At 48.8% G+C, this 21,591-nt stretch overlaps 5 protein-coding genes across 5 annotated transcripts; 2 read left to right on the plus strand and 3 right to left on the minus strand.

Annotated features, from left to right (window-relative positions):
- Positions 1–400: 400 nt before the first annotated feature.
- On the plus strand, positions 401–4,419 carry K444DRAFT_636880 (uncharacterized protein; the record flags this gene model as incomplete). Its single annotated transcript, XM_024884059.1, has 2 exons — positions 401–523; positions 595–4,419. The coding sequence occupies 2 exons, from the start codon at positions 401–403 to the stop codon at positions 4,417–4,419; spliced, it is 3,948 nt and encodes a 1,315-aa protein (XP_024728509.1).
- A 246-nt stretch (positions 4,420–4,665) lies between these two features.
- On the minus strand, positions 4,666–6,200 carry K444DRAFT_544403 (FAD/NAD(P)-binding domain-containing protein; the record flags this gene model as incomplete). Its single annotated transcript, XM_024876049.1, has 2 exons — positions 4,666–4,846; positions 4,867–6,200. The coding sequence occupies 2 exons, from the start codon at positions 6,198–6,200 to the stop codon at positions 4,666–4,668; spliced, it is 1,515 nt and encodes a 504-aa protein (XP_024728510.1).
- Positions 6,201–6,933: 733 nt separating this feature from the next.
- Positions 6,934–9,450, minus strand: K444DRAFT_545908 (Cullin-domain-containing protein; the record flags this gene model as incomplete). The annotated part of the gene is made up of 2 exons (XM_024876182.1): positions 6,934–7,108; positions 7,157–9,450. 2 exons carry the CDS (start codon positions 9,448–9,450, stop codon positions 6,934–6,936), a joined length of 2,469 nt encoding a protein of 822 aa, XP_024728511.1.
- An 854-nt stretch (positions 9,451–10,304) lies between these two features.
- On the plus strand, positions 10,305–10,891 carry K444DRAFT_545088 (zf-DNL-domain-containing protein; the record flags this gene model as incomplete). The annotated part of the gene is made up of 2 exons (XM_024876111.1): positions 10,305–10,649; positions 10,697–10,891. The coding sequence occupies 2 exons, from the start codon at positions 10,305–10,307 to the stop codon at positions 10,889–10,891; spliced, it is 540 nt and encodes a 179-aa protein (XP_024728512.1).
- Positions 10,892–13,410: 2,519 nt separating this feature from the next.
- On the minus strand, positions 13,411–21,484 carry K444DRAFT_574227 (HEAT repeat protein-like protein). Its single transcript, XM_024877426.1, has 2 exons — positions 20,069–21,484; positions 13,411–20,015 (listed from the first exon to the last, which is right to left on the minus strand). The coding sequence occupies exons 1-2, from the start codon at positions 21,460–21,462 to the stop codon at positions 13,526–13,528; spliced, it is 7,884 nt and encodes a 2,627-aa protein (XP_024728513.1). The 5' UTR covers positions 21,463–21,484; the 3' UTR covers positions 13,411–13,525.
- Positions 21,485–21,591: the final 107 nt, after the last annotated feature.

Consider the following 21,591-nt stretch of genomic DNA (forward strand, 5'->3'; position numbering starts at 1 on the left):
CCCAACTGGTACATTTTGCAAACCCTCAAAAAAGGGGGCAGGAGCGGCCTACCCACGTGACTCTAAGATAAGCTTTCGAAAGCTTCTTATCGACCTGCATTAGCGCGGTTCCGGAATGAATAGTTCATCTTGCTCGGCTCCCCTCCATCTTTCTTACGGAACAAGGCTAAGGCGGGACTATTGTTCTGCCTGTTGTCAATGACAATTTTCATATTTGCTATTTATTGTATCTACCATTGTATTATGTCGCATCATTGACCATCTAGAACTTTCACATTTCCCTGAGCAAGTGCTTTCTTCACCTTCGCTGCCTAGTCCTCCGCAACCTCCGCATCCTCCACACAGCAACCATCCCAAAAACTACGCCTGCACATCTGCGAATCAACATCTGGTGAGAGTCATGGCGCCAATGGACCAGAACGAACGATCTGCCAAGCGGCAGAAGCTAGCTTCTGACGAAAGCTCTGGTTTGAATGATGAGGCATTCTTTCAAGCTCGACCGGATGATACTTCCACTTTCAATGTATGATTCTTTCGCTTGATCTCTTATGTTCTCCCTGAATTTTAACTGTATCACTGCTAAATATTTGACAGCATGAAAAAGAGTCTTCCGCGTTCAACATCTCTTCGTCACCCCTCACCTCCTCTTCCGCCCTCGTCCCCGTCCCCGACGACTTTATCCTCGACATATCGAAATATATACCGGCCGGTTGCGTCCGAATGGAGAGACAGGACTGTGGCATATCACCTGAACTGTGGGCTTCTTGCGATACCTGGCATGCGTTTGCGCACCCCCGAGATGTATTCAACACTCGGGATGGACCATTCATCGTCAACGCTCTTCAACAGAAATTGTTCAGCTCAGCAACTCTGCACAATTACATTGGAATCCACTACGCTGGATGGGTGAGAATGGAGTTCAAGGCACGGGACCAAGATTGCGGACAAGTGCGAGTCTACGTCCTTCCAGATGATATCGGCAGAAGCGTGATCGAGCGAGAAGAGAAATCATTACGAAAAGCACTCCACTCATTGTTGGCGCAACTTGACATCTCCAAACACACATGGATCGGCGAACGGTCTCGCGAAACACCAATTATGCACATTGATTCGTCTCTCGATCTGGGGATCCAAGATCAGCCTTCACTCTTCTATCTCTTCAATACTCTACCATCACCCAAACCAAATCTGGACGTGGTCACAGACAGATACGCCAACGATGCGATGTACAGAATCTTGAACAGTGACATTGCAGGCCTAAAGACCCAGATGTATAACTATCAGCGCCGCTCAGCAGCACTGATGCTCCAGCGCGAGACCAATCCTGCCCAGATTATCGACCCACGTCTGAGAATCTTGGTAGATCAGCGAGGCGATGCATGGTATTGTGATTTGGATGCGGGTTCTTGCCTTCGACAACCGCGGACTTTCGAGGCTCCCAAAGGAGGAATCTGCGCCGAAACTATGGGTCTTGGAAAGACTCTGATCTGCCTTGCTTTGATTCTTGCAACTCGAGATACATCGTCTCAAATCCCGGCTGAGCACTCGGTTGGAACCATTCCAGTTCGCCCAAAGACCGGATCCTTGTTGGATATGGCAGCTGATACCATTGGTCGTACCGGAACTCCTTGGAAGACTGAGCTTGCACGCATGGAAGCCGACGGCTCTGATTTTTCAAAATGCCGCGAAGCTCTTAAAAGTCATGCTGGCCACTACTTTCTTCCTTCCCCTGCCCCGCGCAGGGAGTCACGAAAACCTAGAGTTATCCCTCCCCGCAAAATATGGCTCACCAGTGCAACAATTGTTGTCGTTCCAACGAATTTGGTGCAACAGTGGCTTCACGAAATCCAGAAACATACGACTGGTCTCAAAGTCCTTACGATGAATGACCTCTCCATCCCACTCCCTTCTTCCGAAGATCTTGCGGAATATGACATCCTTCTGTTCAGCAAGCAGCGTTTTGAGAAGGAAGCGACATTAATGGCGGAGACAAGCGAGGATTCTCGAACTCGTTTGGCTAGGCTAGAGGACGATCTACTCCGTGACCATGCAGGCTTGGCAATAGCGCCAACTGTGGAGACCTATCACTCTCCATTAAAGAACCTGCATTTCAAGCGATTGATCGTTGACGAAGGCCACACGTTTGGAAATTCTTCATCCAGCTCAAGGACTGAAGCCGTGACCGTTGTGGAATTCTTACAGCTGTCCGCACGGTGGATTGTGTCTGGAACTCCTACCCAAGGTTTGTACGGAGCAGAGGTTGCCATCGGCCATTCTGAAAGTTCCTCTGTCTCGGCCACTCCTCTCGAGGAAAACGATTTTGACAATTCGAATCTTCTCACTAAGGCTTTTCCATATTTGTCTGATCTTTCAGAATCCGATGCATCCCCTCAGACCTCCAAGAAACGAGAGGCAATGTTCTTCAAACAAGAGCGGAAAGATTTGGAGAAGTTGGGCAACATCGCCACCGTTTTCTTGAAAGCTCGGCCGTGGGCAAATTCTTGCGACGACAAAGACCATGCATCTTGGTCCCAGCATGTAATGCAACCAAGACATGGCTCGAAGAGTCGAGGGAATACGGATTGTCTGAAGGCAACATTGGAGGGAATGATCATACGCCACCGTCCCGACGACGTTCTCCTCGATATTGCTCTTCCTCCGCTCCATCAAACGATTGTCTATCTCGAAGGCTCAATACAGAATAAGCTATCTCTCAACACCTTCTCCATGATGGTCACTTCCAATGCGGTCACTTCGGAACGAAGGGATGCCGATTACTTCTTCCACCCACGTCAGCGAAAGGCTTTACTCCAACTCGTCGCTAACCTACGCCAGGCATCCTTCTTCTGGTCCGGTTTTGAATCCGAACATGTGCGAAATACTGTTGAGATTGCCAAGAAGTTCTTGGAAGAGAAGAAGGTGCCGATCACTCTAGCAGACGAGGTCTTACTGGATGAAGCTATCAAGGCCGGAGAAGCTGTCCTCGCAAATGAAATATCTCAGACGATTTGTAAGTATCATGAAATGCCTATGTATATTCAGAACGAGTTTGCGGACGACGTCAGAAAGGCATGGGCTCTCGATTCTCAACCGCTTAATCCGACTTTAATGGGAGCCACTATGGTCCACTCAGCCCAGAAATTTGTCGAATCACAGTTATGGAAGGAGGATCCGATGGATGGCCTGCTCCAGGCAGGTGAAGAGTCGATGAAAGCTGCTTTTGAAGGAATTTCGCAACCGAGCAACCCTCCTCCCAAGAAGAAGTCGACCAAAAATGCACGAAAGAAGGCTGCAGAAGTTGCACCAACCTTAGCAGGTGGCGTTAGTGTTGGTGATGCGCTCAGTCCTCGACGTACTCGAAGCGGGATAGTTCGCCAAGCTCCTTCATCCACTCCTTCATCAGCTGTTCTTGAATCATTGACCAACACTGTCACGAGCAATGGTATCGAAGCCACAAGCAGTTCGTCAGAACATGATCTCAAAGCTGCAGAGACCATGCAAGCTACACCGAAGATGCCATCCAAGCCAAAGTCTATTCTGAAAAAGTCGCCCAAAGTGACCATAGCCGGAAAGCTTGACCCTTCGTTGCCACTTACCTCGACCTCGATCGTTTCGACCGCATCTACCAAGCTCTCCTACTTGATGGATAAAGTTCTGCTTCATCAACAGGATGAAAAGATTCTCGTCTTTTATGAGGCAGACAACGTCGCCTATTATATCGCCCAAGCCCTCGAATGCCTCGGAATCAAGCATCTCATCTACGCCAAGTCGCTTTCATCCGCCCGCCGCGCCCAGTACGTCGTAACATTCAACCAATCCCGAGTCTTCCGTGTTCTCCTCATGGATGTCTCCCAAGCTGCCTTTGGCCTCGACATGTCCTCCGCCTCCCGCGTCTACTTCGTCAACCCCGTTTTCTCACCCCAAGTCGAAGCTCAAGCCGTAAAGCGCGCCCACCGAATCGGGCAGGCGAAACCCGTGTATGTCGAGACTCTCGTCCTGAAAGGCAGCATCGAGGAAGTCATTGTGGAAAGACGAAAGGACATGTCAACCGAGGAGCACAATAAGTGCAAATCTATCCTGGATGATCAGACGATGTATGATTGGATTAAAAACGTCCGTTTTCAGCCGATTCCCGAGGAGGAGGTTTCGGGGCCTGAGCAGATGGCGAAGCTTAAGACGAAGCAGCTGGTGTTTGGGAGAGGTGCGGGGGCGAAGGGTGATTATGATCCTGATGAGGATCTGGTGTTTGGGGAGGGGTATGCGAAGGCGAAGGAGGGGAAGGGAAAGCGTAGAGCCGCGGCGAAGGGGAAGGGGAAGAGGACTGCGGCCGTTGCATTTGCTGAAGGGCTATCAGCCGAAATGCCAGGGAGCCTGCAAGATGCAGATGGCAACGCGGCATCGGGTATGCCGCTCTTGTAAACTTGTATGATAGAGATGAATTTATGGGCTCGAGCTTTTTATCACGCATTCTAAATGTCCTATGAACTTTATGAACACCACGTCTTATTCTTTTCAATTATTCTCGAAGCCCGGAACGGACCACTCCAAATGTGCCACTAAACCCACCAAGGTCCAAATCTGTTGCCCCCCTAATGTCCCACAACACACATAACATCAAAATTTCCAAGATAATAATACGGACCTGAGTCTTCCGTTTACACTATACTACCGTCTAGCAATCTCCCTCCCATCAAATTTATTCATAACCCAAACCAACACAATCATACACCGCCGTCTCCAACTCCTCGTCCACTCCAAACTGCCACTCCTCCACGCAAGCCAAGCCCCCTTCCCCGTCCACTCACCACCTCCATCCACAACACCATCCTTCCTTCCAATGTAAGCACTAACGCTCTCGGATGGTACTTAAAACCTTCTTCTTCCATTCCTTTCCCATCCGCTTTGCGATACTCAATCTCGTTGAGATGTTTGGCAAGCCATTCTGCCTTCTGAAGCGCAACTTCTGCTGTGGGAGGAAGAGCATTGCCCTCGATGTCCGCTGCGTCACCAAGTGCATACACACCCTCAACAATTCCTTCCTCTTTGTCAGGTTTCAACACCCTCAGCCATTTATCGGTAAACACCCTCTGCATAGCCCCTTCACTTTTCTTCACATCCAAATTTTCCACCAAAGAAGTAGCTTTGTTCCCCGCACACCAAACCGCCACCCCAAACTTGACTTCCCCCTCATCCTTGACTTCCATAACACCCCGCTCAAACCCCTTAATCTCCCTCTTCGTGCAAACACGGACGTCTCTGCGACGGAACTTCTCCATCGCGTACTCGCTCAATTTTTCTCCGAATTGGCCGAGCATGCGATCCGCAACATCGTATACGGAGATCGTGGGAAGGCCTTGGAGATCAGGATAGATCCTCAGCAAATGGCCATGAACCAACTCATCAATCTCAGCTGCAAGCTCCACACCCGTCGGCCCACCCCCAACAATAACGAAATGCAGCAGCTCCTTCTTCTTTGCCTCCTCATAAACTGGCAGACTTGCCAATTCAAAACAATCCAATATACTTTCTCTCAGCCTCATCGCATCCTGAACAGACTTCATCGTGAGACAGCAATCCAGCACTCCAGGCGTGCCAAAGGTATTCGTTTCGCTCCCAGGCGCTAAGATCAATGTATCATAGCCTATCTCAAATTCTCCGTCCCCTTCGTGCCACTCCCCACCCTCCCCCTCTCTATCTTTCTCCCCAGGCACTCCATCAGCAGCAGCGAGCCTCGCATTCCCATTACTCCCCACCACAGCTCTACACCAAACTCTTCTCCCCCCAAGATCCACCCGCTCCACCTTCACCTGATACTTCACTAGCTGCCCCGCGTTTCCCAACCGTCTCACCGGCTCCTCCGCGATCCTGAAGTCGAAGATGCCGCATGCTGCTGAGGCGAGGAGGGGCGTGAGGGCCATGGTGCGGTGGGGCGAGAGGAGGACGATTTGATGGGTGGTGGAGATGGGAGAAGAGGAGAGGCGTTGGGCGAGGGTGAAGCCTGACCAGCCGGTGCCAAGGATGAGGATCCGAGGCTTCGCGGGTAGAGGAGGGGGAGGGGAGGAGGATGAGGACGATTGTTTGGAGTATTTTGAAGGGGTTGATGCGGAGGAGGTGGAGAGGGAGCATTTAGAGGACGGTGGTGAGGTGGGTGCTGGTGAGGAGCGGAGGGAGGAGTTTTGGGAGCGTGTTGTAGGTGCCATTTTTCTTCGTATGGAAAGGTAACATGGATCAAATTGCTGTCTGATATAAAATGGCGAGCTCGAAATACCGGAATAATAAAGATCTTGCCTTCCCGGGTTGATGGTAGACGTCGAAATGGTGGAGAGGAAATAGGTCAGCCTCGTCTGCACGGCTTTTGAAGCAGAGGAAACACTAAAATTACGCAAGGCAGTTTCAGCTCTGGACATCACAGGAACGCAACCCGATTCTTGAGACACGGAGAATGAGTCGAAGAAAGAGTAGTAATCACGATTGGAAATTTCTCAGAGGTCGAAGGAAACTTAATCCATTAGCCTCGTCGGTCGAAAGTCCTGACGGCATCGACACTTCTTAGCCCAACTAGCGAGATCAGGAACACAACGATCGGATTGACCAATGCAGTTCGATTTACATGGGGAATAGTGACACTAAGATGAACAAGGAATGGAACGAAACTTCGAGGCTGCTATGAAGACTGGGGGATTGCTCCCTGGGATCGCAAACGTCCTCGTCATATTCAGTCACGTGCGATCGACTGGACCACAGGCTATGTCATACAGGCTTTATTTTCCTCCTTACCTAGCTCTCTCAGTCCGGAGGTCCTTAGACTCTAACGGACACATGTCAGAAGGGCTACCGCCACATAACGCCCCTCCTAAATCCCGAGTTCGCCAGCAAAGTAATCCCGCTCCAACGCAAGCGATGCTCGACAACATGTACCAAAATCGCACAACATTATGCCAGATATGCATACGTAGAAACCTCCGCACCCTCAACTCGCTCTAGATACTCCCGCTCGATCAAGCTCTCCACTCGTCTCTTCATCATGCCAACGTCTGGCTTAAATCGTGTTGCCAGTTGGCCAATGACCTCGCTGAATAGGTGGGTGTGGGCGAGGGTTTTCCGTGCTCTGAGTTTTGTTAGCGTTTTCAAAGTTATGAGAGTTGAGGAAACTTACTTCATAATCCGTACAATCACAGTGTCAATGACGTTGCCTCTGTGCTCGTCATTTCTGTCTTCGGTGTCCTTGCGCTCTTCCTCTCCTTCAACTCTATTTACTGCTCCCAGCATTACAGGGGCCTTGATCTTGACGGCCTTACTAGTGAAGCTCGCGTTGAATCCGAACTTATCTCCCGGCTTTGGAAGGTCTTTATTCGCAGGATCCTTGGTCAGAACCTTTGCCTTGGGATTGACAGCCAAAGTGTGGAGGATGCGTGCAAGGTCCTGAGGGGGAATGTTGGTGCGAGACTGGATTTCCTCGAAGGATAATGTCTCGCCTTCGGCGAGGTCATTGAACAGAAGGAGGACAACCATTCCGTATGTAGGGACGTTAATCTCATGTCGTCGCTCACGACTCAGAATGCCCTCCTTTCCAGGAATCTTGGGGAACACACAACGCATATCGGCACTACCAAGGAATCCCAACCAGGTCAACATTCGACCATTCCGCTCCTTGAGGTAGAAGGCCTTGAATGACTCCTGAAGAAGATGAATCTCGTTTGGCCAAGTGCAGGGTATTTGGGTTCCATCGTCACGCCGCGAGTTGTTACCACCCATTGACTCCATCGGCCAATAATTCGTGGTCAAGACATTGATTCCTAGATCGATTTGCTTTCTGTCGAGATCGCCAAGATTCTGGATATGAGTGCGGTAGCCGGATGTGAGATCTTCGGACATGGTCATATCCTTGAACATGCCCTCGAGCTTAGTGGTGAAAGCGTTACCTATCTCGAGTTTCATCCTCGAAATCATTTGTCTCTCAACATCTGCGCTCTCCGACTTGCCGTGCAGTAAGCGGCGAGCCAAGTGCTTCTTGTAGTACCTCTCAAACATATCCTTATCCTGGATATATCGAAGAAGCGTCGTCGCCTTGTCAAGTACGGCATCAATCTCCGCTTCAGTCTTGCCCTTGATGCCACCCTTGAGATTATTGTCGATAAATAGCGAGACATACTCAGAGCAACGGGGGAACTCGTTGATGAAGTCGGAGAAGCTCTTTGTAAGTGCGGTCTGTAGAATGAGATCTTCATTCATGCACTTCTTCCACATACTATCGAATTTATCTTTCAATGTCAAGACATCATCCACCCATCGTATGGCAGCTGCTGTTTGCTTGGCCGCAGCAGATTGCTGCCTTGGTGCCTTTGACTTGTCAGCGCCTTCAGCTGCTTCGCCATCCTCAGCTGCTCCGGCGACATTTGAGAAATCCGTATTGATGATCATCTTATTGATCTCGGATCCTAGTTCTCGGACTCGTTCTGATAAAGCCTGCTTCAATGGCTCCTTGGATTGGTCGACTCGTGAGATCAGTTGGTAAAGGAGGGTCAAGTCTTCGTAGCGATCGTTCTCAATCATTACCTTAATGCCACTACCCTCCATAGCAAGAAATTCGGACAGACGACTACTGATCATCTCAGATTCAATGACCTTGGCAATCTTCTGAGAAGTGAGCATCGATATTGTAGTTTGCGTCCGAGTCTCCTCTTCGATCAGTCGCTTCTTGGTCTGTCGCAACCAGGTGCTGGCATCCGAATCTCGAAGTAAAGCTGTGCACTCCTTCTGGTAAAACTCTCTGCTGGCGTTTAGGAAAGCGGGCTCAAAGGTTGTGATATACAACTTTTCGGACTCGTTCTCTTCGTCAGACTCATAAAGACCCTCTAGCATATAAACGCATGATCTGACGATCGCCTTATTGATCACATCTCCGTCTCGTTCCATACGAACCATGTCAAGGATAACCGAGTTCAAAATGTCGAAGGTTGTGAGGTCCGAGCCGGTCAGTTGTGAGCGGAGGATGTGATCTCGGAAAAGGCCCATCGATGTCGTGAAAATCGAGGCTTTGCGATTGTCCGTACAATAAACTCTGTCCATGTACATCAAAACGTCCGTGGTCATGTTCATGGTTGTGATGTGGTCCTCCCATGATGTCTTGAGGCCCTTCAGAAACTCTTCTCCGGTCATTCGCCGCTCATTGGCCGTAATACCAGACACGCCGCCGAGGGTGTTATTGACCAGGTTGGTGGTGATGAGAGTGCGAATCTTCGGCATTACAGAGGTACCGAACCATTGCTCCTCGAATTCCTTGACCCGGTCATAGAGCTTGTCGCCTTGCTTTTTCAGGACGATTTTGTAGGAAGCTCGGTAAATTTGTTCGAAGGATAGGGTGGAGGCATTTTTTGTGTGGATTTCTCGCAAAGCTGATCGCAGAATATCCCACTGCGTTTCAAAATCGCCCGCATCGCTACCGATCATGCCCTGCTCAGAATAACTGTTAGCTATTGTCTTACTAAAGGATTTCCTGTAAGAAAGTCTCGAGCAAGAGGAAAGGTGACACTCGAGAGCGTGAAAGGAAACTGACATCGCCGCCGAGGCTCTCCTGTGTTGCATGGTCAAGAGCGCTACTAAACGAGGCCTCAGAAGCCATGATTCAAGACTTTCGAATGCCTCAAGAACTGGGCACAGTAGGGAGAGGGTGTGGTGTTGAGAAAGGAAGTTGTGGAAAGGAGGGGTTCAAATGGTGGGGTGGAAATTCACAACCTACTCTTCTAGGCGGCCTGATCTTCCCTCCCCCTCGCCCTCGTCCAGAAATCATCTTGTCACTTGTGCTTCACCCCGGTGTCTGAATAAACCTTCCCCAATACCAAAACACGAATATGGCGCGTCGCTTTGTTCGTTGTGGGCTACAAGGCTGTCGACGTTGCCATGCTTGCGTTTTCTGTGTTTGTCGAAGGTTTCGGTTGTCGAAGAGGGGAGGAAGCAGATCTGCGGGAGAGATTTATAAACGAATATCGTCGGCGTAGATAATCCGGGGACCGACGATGTCAGGTCGGGGGGCGAGGTGAATGTTCAACGATTCACTGTTTGTTTCGAGGTTGAAGGTGGAGCCTATCAATATCTCGTCATGCAGGCCTCGGTCCGTCTTTTCTCCATATGGCTAGCCGGGTGATTTTGCCCCATATTAGCTTTTGGAGGTTTCGCCGCCTCGCCAACTTGAGAGGTCCAGCGTCAACATCGACAATTTCTTCCTCATACCACAACATAATCCTTCTTTCTGATTGTACAAAAAGAGTCACATAATGCCACCAATACCGACCCCCCTATCCGCTATGCGGACATTCTCCCTTTTCTCGAGACAAGCCTCCAAGTTTACACCTCTGTCAACCCGAAGACCACTACCTGTACAACAGCTCTCGTCCATCCGCTTCGCACGTTCCTCATACTCGACGGAAGCCTCTCCCTCGCTAGCTCCTCAGCCAAAAGTAAAGTCGAAACCACACGCCCCTCCCGCGACCAGGCGACCACCACAACCAGAATATGAGATGACTTTTACCTGCAAGCCATGTTCGACGCGGTCTACACATCGAGTTTCGAAACAGGGGTATCACTATGGCTCTGTGCTTATTACTTGTCCCGAGTGTCGAAATAGACATATTATTTCGGACCATTTGAACGTCAGTAGAAGCTGTTGGGCGGCGAGAGGAGATGCTAATGGAGATAGATATTCGGAGATAAGCATATGACGATCGAGGATTTGATGAGGGAGCGAGGGCAGCTGGTGAAGAAAGGGACCTTAAGTGAAGATGGGGACTTGGAATTCTGGGAAGATGGGACCACCACGAAGCGGAGGAAGGAGAAGGGTGCGCCGGCGGCTGGAAAGGAACCGGGGGAGAGCGAGGTCAAGGGAATCGAATGAAAGGCTCCGAAACCACAGCAAGGACGATAGGCCGGGATAGATGTGCAACAGATATAAGATTCTAGGTTTGTTTGGATTTAGCGGCATGATAGACGGCGTTTGGACCCCACTGTACTAGGACGAAGCTATGGCTGTAGGAATATCAGAGGCCAACTCTCAGGACCTCCGAAACAGAGACTTAGAAAGCCACGATGGCGAACGTCACTCCAATAACCGAGGCGCTGAATGATCTCGCAGGTTTGGTACAATAAAGTCCGCCAGGCTTGAATGTTCCAGAAACTTAGCACAACGAATATTCTAGCGTATTTGGTACAATGAAATCTCCGGCCGGGCTTGAATGTCCCAAGGAATTCTGGTACACCGAACTACAGCAAGGCTTGAAGGCCCGGCGGTTTCGTCTCTACTCTTCTGCTAATCATCCCTTCTCTATGCTCTTTCATCCAATTTTGCCATAGGCATTTGACAAGCGCCCCATCCTCGACAACAATACGAGCGAAAATCTGCTTCATGCACCCTTCCTCTTCTCCTTGCCTTTCGCCAACCGTTCTCCTAGGTTGGCATTCACTCTCTTGCTCTGTCGTCCCTTGTCACAGGTTGAATCGTCTGACACTGACCGCAGTGAGGCGGCCGTAAAAGCAGAAGATATCGCGATGAGAAAGAATGTCTTGGAGAAGGTGGCTTTTATACTCAAGAGCCCCTGGCTGTTTACCGCTACCGCTTTCTTGTTTTGTACCGTCTGAAAGCGGACTAGTGTTGTCACGTGCTACGCACAGGCCACACATAGGCCTATATATAGCTATTTCCCCGCCTTTAGGGCACCATCATTCCTTACTATTATACCAATATACACCCATATTATCCCCACAGCCCCTTCAGGCCTTGACAAGTGTCAACAGCAACGTATTGATGACAGTGCTTTTTTTTTAACACCTGCCTCCAAAAAAGTAATACTGCGCAAAGTTCGATTCACCAACAAGCAACCTTTGCGACTGGTTTCTCGGCTCGATTCGTAGATGCACAATTCTTGCGTTATTGAAGAAAGAGCCCTAGATGATGAATTGGGACTGTCTCTCGAGCAATCGACTTTGCAACCTCCCCAACATGGAGCAGAAGTGTTATTATATCTTCTCTCTCCAGAGAACTGAAGCAACATTCCTAGTCTATTCAGAACATTGCCTACCACAACTCCACTCCACTCCCTTTCTCAACCATGCCACCATGCCACAAGATCTAGTGGATACTATACTACAGGCCCACGTTATCTAGACTTCCCTCCTAGTTCTTTTCCGCATCTTTGTCATAAAAACTCGAAGCATGAGAGCGCACGTGACATTTCATCCTCTCATTCATGGCAGCGAGTCAAACATTCAGAAGAGAGATATTACAGCACGCCATTGCAACAATACTCCAAGACGGTCCTTGATTGCTGCTTTATTACTTCCAGCAACACCCCGAGCTTTGCTCTGGAGACTCTTGAAGTTGACAGTCATTCCAAGAAACCACAGCTCTCTTCACGGTCACGCTGAGCTTCCCCAGGAAAGAGAGGGCCTCTAGCAGTTTATCAAAAGTTTACTTGACAGGAATGTCTTCCCTGATAGCTATTCATCCTATCCCTAACATTGGGACAAACTTACCTGCCAGATCCTTAGCCTAGAGACGAGCTTCAATTCGATTATCAAAAATGAGGTGCTCAACCATTATAGAAAAGTACTTGGGGGCCTGGCCATGGGGTACAATAGTTTCTACTACTCTGTCTATCTGCCATTGTACAACTTTGATTGCAAAATCGGGTTATGGGGACTGTCGGATATTTCTAGATCGCCTCGAGTATTCCGACCTGCATAAGGTAATGCACTCTTCCGTCCGTTCCACAGCAGCAACGAGCGGCTGCACTTTGCAACGCTTCGGCGGGTCGCAGCTTGCTGAAGTTCACCAAGTTCTACTAGTGCCCACACTCAACTTTCTTTTTGCCAACATCCAACTTGTTTTTGCAGGCACTGCAATTTTAGCTCCCTCGAGGAAGTTCTTGGTGGTCTGAACTCACCACTCAACTCCACAACCACAGCCTCGGCCCCTAAAACCTCAACTCACCAAATTCTCGTGAATTATACCCTCATCATGTCTATCCCTTCTTTCTCCTCAATAATCATGGGGTCCCCCAGGCTTGTTAACAAGTCAAGTGTAAGTATCACGTGATTATTCTCTCACCAATCACAGTGTATTTTAATAAAATGTCAAAAAAATTGTTGCGCAGCTGGGATAGAGATTTAGCCTTAATAAGATTGCGCCTTATTGTGATTTAGTTGTGTTGAGGGGGAGGATTAGTTGGGTGAGCTTTAAGGAGTGTGATTTGATTGGCGTCCAGCTTAAAAGAGTGGATCTTGGTTGGAGCGAGTCTTCTTAAGCGAAAAAAAAATAAAAGGAGCGTGAGGGGGTACTCCTCGAGTCAGACTCTCGGCCTATGAGAGGAATCGGAGAAAGAGTTTGAGTTGAAACGAAGTCTCGCGAAGTAGGAATATGGCTTGTAAATTATATAAAGTTTCAAGGTATCTTTTCTCATTCTCTACAACTCCGCTACCCTCATCACTCGTGCTGATAATGCCACGGAACACCACCAAATGCAAACCAATCAACTCAATACTCATTTCTCCTCTTCGCATGCTCGGCTCCCCTCTCCTTCCTTCTTTCCTTCTTCCTCTCAACCTTCTTCCTTTTCCCTTCGCCAAAGCGCTCCGGCGCGCTAACAGCCTCCACCTTCCGCTTCGCACTCCGCTTCACCCTTCTTTCCTTCACCCCCTCTCTAACCCTCAGTAATGCCTCCGTATACTCCTTCGTGCCAACTTTGCGCTTCAAGTTTTCTATTATCACTTCGCTGCTTGAACGCAGTGCTTCGTACCCGCTCTTGAACAAGTCGTCGGTGGAATATGGGATGGGTATTGAGGGGTCTGTGAGGTTTGAGAGCGGGAGAAGAAGTGTTTGGAGACTTAGGATTAGAGTTTCTGGTGTGAGTTTTGAGGTGAGAAGCTCCAGTAACTGCAGTGCGGAGGTCTTCGGTATCAACGCCGGTGCACGAGGTGGTGAAGTTTCTCTCCTCAAAATGAAACTCAGTCGTCCGAATAAATACTGCAGAGCCGTCCGCTCCTCCTTTTCAGCTTCCTCCTCGTCATCTTCATCGGATTCAGCATCCTGCGATGTGCCCCATTTCAAATCGTTGACCCCTGCGCAGCGACCAAGGAACACGAGATTCTTCACGATTTCATCTGCAAGGAGCTGCGTGAGACCGGGCGTCTTGAACATATGTGCCGTGCGACGGATTAAGTCCCTGATGTCGTCATCACGGAGTTTGAGACCACCAGATCCTTTGAGTGGGAGACCTTCGAGGCCAGACTCCATGTTTGTTCGTGCGAAATCTGCGAAGAAGCTGCCAGTAAGGCGGGCAGCGGAGAGCTTGACCCATGCATGAGGGTATGAGAGGCAAACTCGGATCGCGGACCAGAGGCCTTTTGTCTTTGGTGAGAGGAGAGTGTCAGGGAATTTCTGGACCAGGATAGAGGCTAATTGAAGTGCGGCGTAGATCTGCTCCCAGTCCGAGTCGCTATTCTCTGCAGTATTGATGGTAGATTGAATGCAGTCCAGAAGGATTGCCACATCGCTGTCATCAGTATCGTGCGAGTCGTAATAAAATCCGTAGATCTGGAGTGACAGTCTCACCACTGATGGGTTGTCGCTTTCCTTGATCCAAGACCGAAGGAGAGCCAGGAAATTATTTAGTCGTTCTTCGTCAGCTTTCTTGAATATCTGTTTGATAACCTCGCCGGCTGCCATGCGGCACTTCTCGCCGTCATCGTTGGCGAGAACAAATATCAAAGGCACAAACATTGTCGCAGAGACTTCTTGAACGAACTCATCCGATGACTTGGAAAGCAGAAGATGGATGACTTCGAGAATTGACAATCGTCCTCCTTCTTGCTCATACTTCAGGTTTGCAATGATGAATGCAAGCTGCTTTGACCATCGATTTTTCTTCTGTGGATAATCTCGAAGGAATTGGAAGTATGCTCCACGAGCTAGATCTCGCGTATCCTTATCCGGATTCGTGACCATCACAGTGCCAACGTAATCAAGAGTATCATAGACCACGGCGGTCTCGACTTTGGAATCCAAGACTGCTCGTAGGAAATTGAACGTCACATGACGGCGCTCAGGCTCAGTCAAGTCATCTTTGAGTCTTGACAGCAATTCGTCGACAGCGGTATCCTTGACTGGTACGTCTGGCCTATCTCGAAGTACAACTGAGATCAGCTTCAAGGCACCTTGTGATACGTCGGCAGCAGTTGATAAATTTGCAGAAATAGACTTTGTAGCTTCGGCAGCGGCGACTCGGTAAAGGTTTGTGCCGTCGCTGGCAACTTTTAATGGTACTTTGACAATAGTAGTGAGCAGGCGGAAGGCAGCAACTTTCACTTCGTCCTCGGCCTGGACCACAGCATCGCCAAGTATAGGAATGAAACCCGCCAAGTTGCTCGCGGTTCTTAGATTGTCGCATTTCTTCAGAACCGATCTGAGGACGTCGAAGGCAAATCGCACCAGTTTGTAGGTGTAGACAGTCGTGCTTCCTCTCTCGCCAGCCCTTTTAGCGCCCTTCTGGATAAGGTACTTCTTCAATCGGTAATCATCTTTCACTTTCTCTTGGGGCTTTTCGCTATTGTAGACATCTTGGATGACTTCGTAGCAGAATATCAAGCTATCTCGGCTTTGGGCAGCTGAATTCTTGAGCAAGCCATTGCAAATTCGATTCAGAAGCTCGTCAATCTTTCTCACCATTCGTAGATTGAGTTTCTCCTTTAGCAGGACTTGAATCGGTCGTACAAGGTCTGTCAGTCGACTTAAAGTAGCTGTCCTGGCAATCAACTCCATCGAATCGTGACTTTTGCTGCTCTTAACTTCCTTCATCTTGCTCACATACTCTTCTGCATCCTTCTCCTGGCCAGTAGCGCCAAAGATATCATCCATGATAATGGCTACTATTGATGGGAGGCAGTAGTCCAAATCTCCAGGGGCGTATTCTGGAGTCGTGGCAACGAGAATCGAATGCATGGTATACGAGAGGACGTGGAGTTGGTAACCTCGAGCTAAAGCACCACGCAACTCCTTGAGAACAAAGCCAAAGCACGACGGGCCGAGCAGCACACATATCTTGGTCAGTGTATCCCGCGTCATATCCCGAGACTCCTGTGCTTTACTTCTCAAAATGTGGCAAATGTCCGTCAAGACAGCGGGCAACCTTTCATTCAACTGTTCTGGAGGCAGAAGTTTGAGAAGCCTGACAATGATGATGGCGACTGGAACTCGTAGACTGACGGTCGATTCATCTTTGTCATGAAGATAAACAGTAAGAGGTGGCAAAATGTTTAACGTGAGGTCGTCGGCAAGCTTCTGCTGCTTTGGCATCGTCCTTGCCAATGTGCTTGCTTTCTTCGGTGCTGCTTCTGTGCCAGGTTCAGATGGTTCTAGTGCTGCAAGAGCCAGGGCATCGATGACTTTGCCAAGCAAACGGATAATCTGCTTCTCGAGTTCTGGCTTTGCTTCAATATAACCGATAAACCGTCGGAGCATTGCCCTATATTGAGGCCATTCCAAGGAACCTGCAAGGATCCCAACAGTTGTTGTGGCTTCAGCAGCAAGATTGTGCGCATCATTCCCCTCAGCCCGATCAAAAATAAAATGCTCGATAGCCGGGATAAAGAAGTGGCCGACATTCTTGCCAGTAAGCTCCCCTCTTTCTGCAGCTGCAGACAATTGTCCGAGTGCACCAGATTGCCGACCCTTCCCAGCTGTCAAGATATTATTGAAGAAGGATGACTCGAGTTCATCCTCCCCAGCGAGGAGACCATGCATATCGCTGACTTCTGACCATGTAGGAAATATGCGGACAAGATGGGCCATAACCTTCAAATATTCTCGCCGAATTACTTCCGATGGTTCTCGAGCCCCTGTAAAGAGGGCTGGCATGAGAATCGACGAAAGCATATTCTTGAAAGCTGTTTGTTCTGACTCCTCGTCGGCTTTGCCAGCTGTATTGACGAATTGACAGATTCCATCAGAGGAGTTTGAGGATAGAATTCCGAATTCCTCGTCATGCCGAATATAATAGAGCATATTGAACAGCAAAGGGGTCCATTGGCGAGCCGTGAAAGAAGTCTCTCTTGGTGTATTGATACTGTTGAATGCCTTCAGTCGTCGATCATAATCAGGCTCATCGAGGCGCCCTTCCACAAACGAATTCAGGTCAACGCAGAGTCCAGCAACGTCACCGATCACAGGATCCTTTTGCGAGTAGACCATGAGAACTCGAGATAGTACCTCACGTGATTGTTTGTCCTTGAAGAATCCGAATAGCGAGGTGACAGTGTTGAAAACTTTCTCCTTTAGATTGTCGTCGTTTTGCAGCTCATATAGCGGGACAAAGTGTTCAAGAGCGAGTAGTAAACCACCTTTAGTTTTGGGACTAACACGGCGTGAAGGTTGATCGAGTAAAAAAATTGAGACATCTACCAGGTTCCTAGCCTGAGATGAAGTTGTGACAAATGGCGCAAGCTCGGATACTGTTTCCACAGAAGCTTCAAGGAGATCTTTGCTTATATCATGTTGGCCTCGAAGGACACCACCAATTTGAATCAAAAATTGGTCCATATTGGGTGTGAGCAGTTCTTCCATGACCTTTCCTGCAATCTCGCCATAGACATCTTGCTGAGCCAATTTGACAACATTCTTGATGATATTCAAGGCAAATAACTTCACTTCATCTTTCGATTTCTGAGGTGCCAAACATTCAGCGACTTTGGGTAGAACCTGTTTGTTGCAACCCATGAAGAGGGCCATCTTCTCTGAGGCAGACCACGTTGAGATCAATTTGAGGATGACTGACACGCCTTGAGCAGTCTCAATCGGAAGATTGTCAAGTCGAGGTGAGATAATTTCTTTGTTGATTGTGTTGATGTAGGGCAGCCATTCAAATTCTAGAGCATTCGTGAAGAGAAGAATTAGACACTTCAAGCCAGTCTGGCGGACAACTTTGAGCAAAGACGTCTGACTGGTCTGATCATCTGTTTGCTCGATCTCCTGGTGGTCATCTTCCAACTGTCGTGACGCACGAACGATGCAATAAAGCACTGGATCCAACAATTTCATCGTAAAAGGCGTGATTTTAGTGCCAAGCTCCTTCAGTACGCCCTGCATCATATGGACGAATCCGACCTGCTTCCTGGCGCTCAAAATTTCTTTCTCGAATATGAAATCTTGAAGCAGAACATTTTGTATCAGAGAGATGTCTCTCAGCTCGCCAAGTGCGATGTCCAAGAACCCTCCAATATCTTCGAGGGCAAGATTCCGCAAAATCGTCAGCCTTCGAGCTTCCATCCCCGCTCTCCCACTTGCTGCACCTTTCCGAGAAATCGACCGGCCATAAAGAAGTCTCAACAGTACGGGCATCAAACTTTCGCGGTGTTCATGCTGAACTAAAGTGTCGCCTTGAAGTAGGATAGCTATCTCATCCTTGAATCTTGCCTCATCCAGCAGATTGAGCAGATTTTCCTCGTAAGGCTTTATGCTTGAATTTTTCCACGTGAACATGGCCTTCAGTGCTGATTTCTGAATTTCGATATCACCGTTGGCAAGGAGTTGAAGAAGCGCATTGTAGACTTCGTCTGCTTTGAAGAGCGTCTTCGTATTCAAGAAAAGTCCAAATAGATCAAGCTGAGCTTTCTGGTCTTTCCTTGTCCAGTCACTTACGACAGGTTCATTATCCTCATCGGTCTGCTCCATTTCGTCACCTGCACGTCCAGCCCATGAGAGGAACATGGGAACAAGCTGACGAGAGCGCTTCTCAGCTATTCCTGGAGCAGCAGAGAGTACTCGAAGGGCTTGCGCTCTCGCTGAGGTCGGCCGGGCAGACACAAGTTCCTGAGCAGTAGCAAAATTGTGAAGCATCGTATCCCGTGCATTGGTAACTTGTGATTGCGCATCTTTCGCCAACTCATCCAATTTCATGAGATTAGAGCATTCGAAATCTGTCAGCCCGTTGTTGTGTAGCTGCTCGACATTCCGGCCGGCACCATCCCATGCCATCGAAGGTTCCTCGAGCCACTCGAAGGCAAGCCTAGTAACAGCTTCTTCACCGTCTTTCGATTCTGCTATTTGCTTCAATGACGCCGATGCGTCTTCCCAAACTTGAGCAAATTTGACAGTAAGCATGCCAAAGCAAAATGCAGGGATCGCTTGTTTAAGCCACGATTTTGGTGCCTGGCTGGGGTACAGCGTCGCGAGCTTTCGGATATGCATCGAGGCAGTGCGTGCGGTTTGCAAGTCAAGCGGCGTTTGCTCAATCATGATCATTGCGGATAGCGCCTCGGAGCTTGAACCGTGATTGACGGCATAGATATGATCCAGGAGCCGTAAAGAAAGAAGTCGTAGATCGTGAGACGCGGTAGAGAGATTTGATATCAGAGAGAAAGTTAGGAGGTCGGAATCGATTTCGGAATCTGAGTTGTTGATGGACGATTCTGTGTTTGGAGTTGGAAATGCCTTGAGACTCGTCTCATAATCCAGCAGAGCTTCTAGAAAATTTGGTACCCGGGCGTATCGTGGAGCAGCTGCTCGTAGCAGTGGCTCTAATGATCGGTCCACCTCACCTGCCCCTTTGGTCATCCTTGAAAAGGCGCTGAAGCCTCGGCCAACAATGAAATTGGCCTCTTCTGGAGCAAGGGAGGAGGAAGGTCGTAGAGCGAGCTTAAGTTTGCGAAGAAGGATTTCCGCTATTCTCGCATTTGTCGATGGATGCACGACTGTGCTATTAAGAACCTCGAGCAGAGCATTGTACTTCGGCAAACAACGATCATGCCAAGTGGCTGGACTGCGGTCGTACACGGCAGGTGAAGCCTGTTCCGGAAAAGGAGACACTTCTAGACGTTCAAACTTGCTGACAATTTGATCCTGCCAGGACTGGGGTAGCGTAAATCCATCTTTCCCATATCTACTTGGAAGTACCCCAGAAGACACCATTTTTGGTAACATGACGGATAAGGTGTCTCCATTATCTGCATCCGACCAATGCGCAACAATGAATCTAATCAGAACATCAATACGATGCGGCTACCTCGAGGCAAACAGATGACATACCGTTGAAAATAGGGTAAAACGATGCTTTTAAATCTTTCCGGTTCCGCATCAGAGATGTACGAGCAAAGTGTGAGGAACCATTTCGCCAAAGGCTCCTTGGTCAAAGAGTCCATAAACGTTGAAATGAAAGGGATCATGGCATCCATGGGGGCGTACTGGAGGGTGATGGCAACGCTATGTATCAGGCCATTCCAAATATCCAGATCAACTTCATGTTGTATAACAAAACCTGAGTGCTTGGATACAACCTTCAAAACATTTGACAATGCTTTGAGAAGCCCTGGCCAATCGCTGATCCGGGAACCTTTTCGAACTCCTGCCACAATGCCAATCATCCGCGAGGAAAGAAGCAGAGAACGGCAAGCACTCGCTTCCTTTGACTCTACGAACGATTCAACTGAGGAATTTGTAAGCTCGATGACAGTTCCGAGCAGTTCTCCGAAAGTGTCCGAACTGCTGTGATGAACCATGCTGGTCAAAACTCCGCAGACGACGTTCATCCATGCTGAAGGCTCTTTCAAGCCTAAGTCCTTTTTGTCAAGGGCCAATACCAAGGCACGGAAAATCGAAGGTCCAGTAGTATGTAAGCTCAGTCCGTTCCCTTTCATAGCTTCCGCGAACATAGTCATTAACCCGTGATAGTACAATCCAAACTCTTTTGTGCCCAACATGCTATCAAGATCTGCTTTTGCATGTTTCATAATAAGAGGCAGAGCGTTCTCTCTTTGTCCAGGTGCTCCTGCTTTTTTGACCAAGAAACTCATAGCCTCTCCCGCAAAGCGTGCAATGTGGGGTCGTTGTCGGTGCTTTCCCAACAGAGGGGCCATTAAATCATATGTAGGACGAAGATCTGGCACGACAAGCTTCGACAGATACTTGAAAAGAAATGCCAGGCTCGTAAAACTCCATTCAATGACTTCCACATCTTGAGGCATACCTGCTATCGAGGTAATGAGTTCCAACGCATTCGAAAAATGCCTTTCAAATCGCGGTCCCAAATCATGTGCAAAATCTGTCATCAACTCCAGCAAAGGTTCCACAGACTCTCTCTGCTTCTTCTCAAGATATGTGACCAATATTTCCATAATCTTGTCCTCGAAATGTAGAATTTGTGGTAGGCTGTCGCACATTGGGAGGACATCTTGGGTGAAGCTGATAAAGCCCTCCGACATATTAAGTTCCTGCCATTTCTCCAATCCCGTCCTAAAATATGATGTATTCGTAGAGAGGTCTTCGGCGTCGATATCATGGCGGCGAACTCTTCGTATCGGGTCGAGCGAGTTTAACTTCGAGATTTTTGTGGTGAATGATTCCCATCGGTGATTTTTGTGGTGGGCAGTGCCTTTCTTCACCCTTCGAGTCTTGATAATCCGACCTGAGGCATTGGCCGGCATGTTGAATTGGTTTTTCGTGAACTCGCAACGAGCTCATGAATACGTTCGTGGAGAAGATTTCACTGCAGTTCACAAAATAATTCTCAAGGCGGGGAAGGCAGAGCAGCAGAATCGCTTTTTATGGCTAGC

The sequence above is a fragment of the Hyaloscypha bicolor genome (assembly GCF_002865645.1).
Source record: "Hyaloscypha bicolor E unplaced genomic scaffold K444scaffold_182, whole genome shotgun sequence".
In the NCBI taxonomy this organism is placed as follows: Eukaryota; Fungi; Ascomycota; class Leotiomycetes; order Helotiales; family Hyaloscyphaceae; genus Hyaloscypha; species Hyaloscypha bicolor.

Coding starts and splice junctions, on each gene's coding strand:
- K444DRAFT_574227 (XM_024877426.1), bottom strand. CDS start 21,462: ATGCCGGCCAATGCCTCAGGTCGGATTATCAAGACTCGAAGGGTGAAG. Junction 20,016..20,068: donor GTTTTACCCTATTTTCAACG/GTATGTCATCTG, acceptor TGTTCTGATTAG/ATTCATTGTTGCGCATTGGT.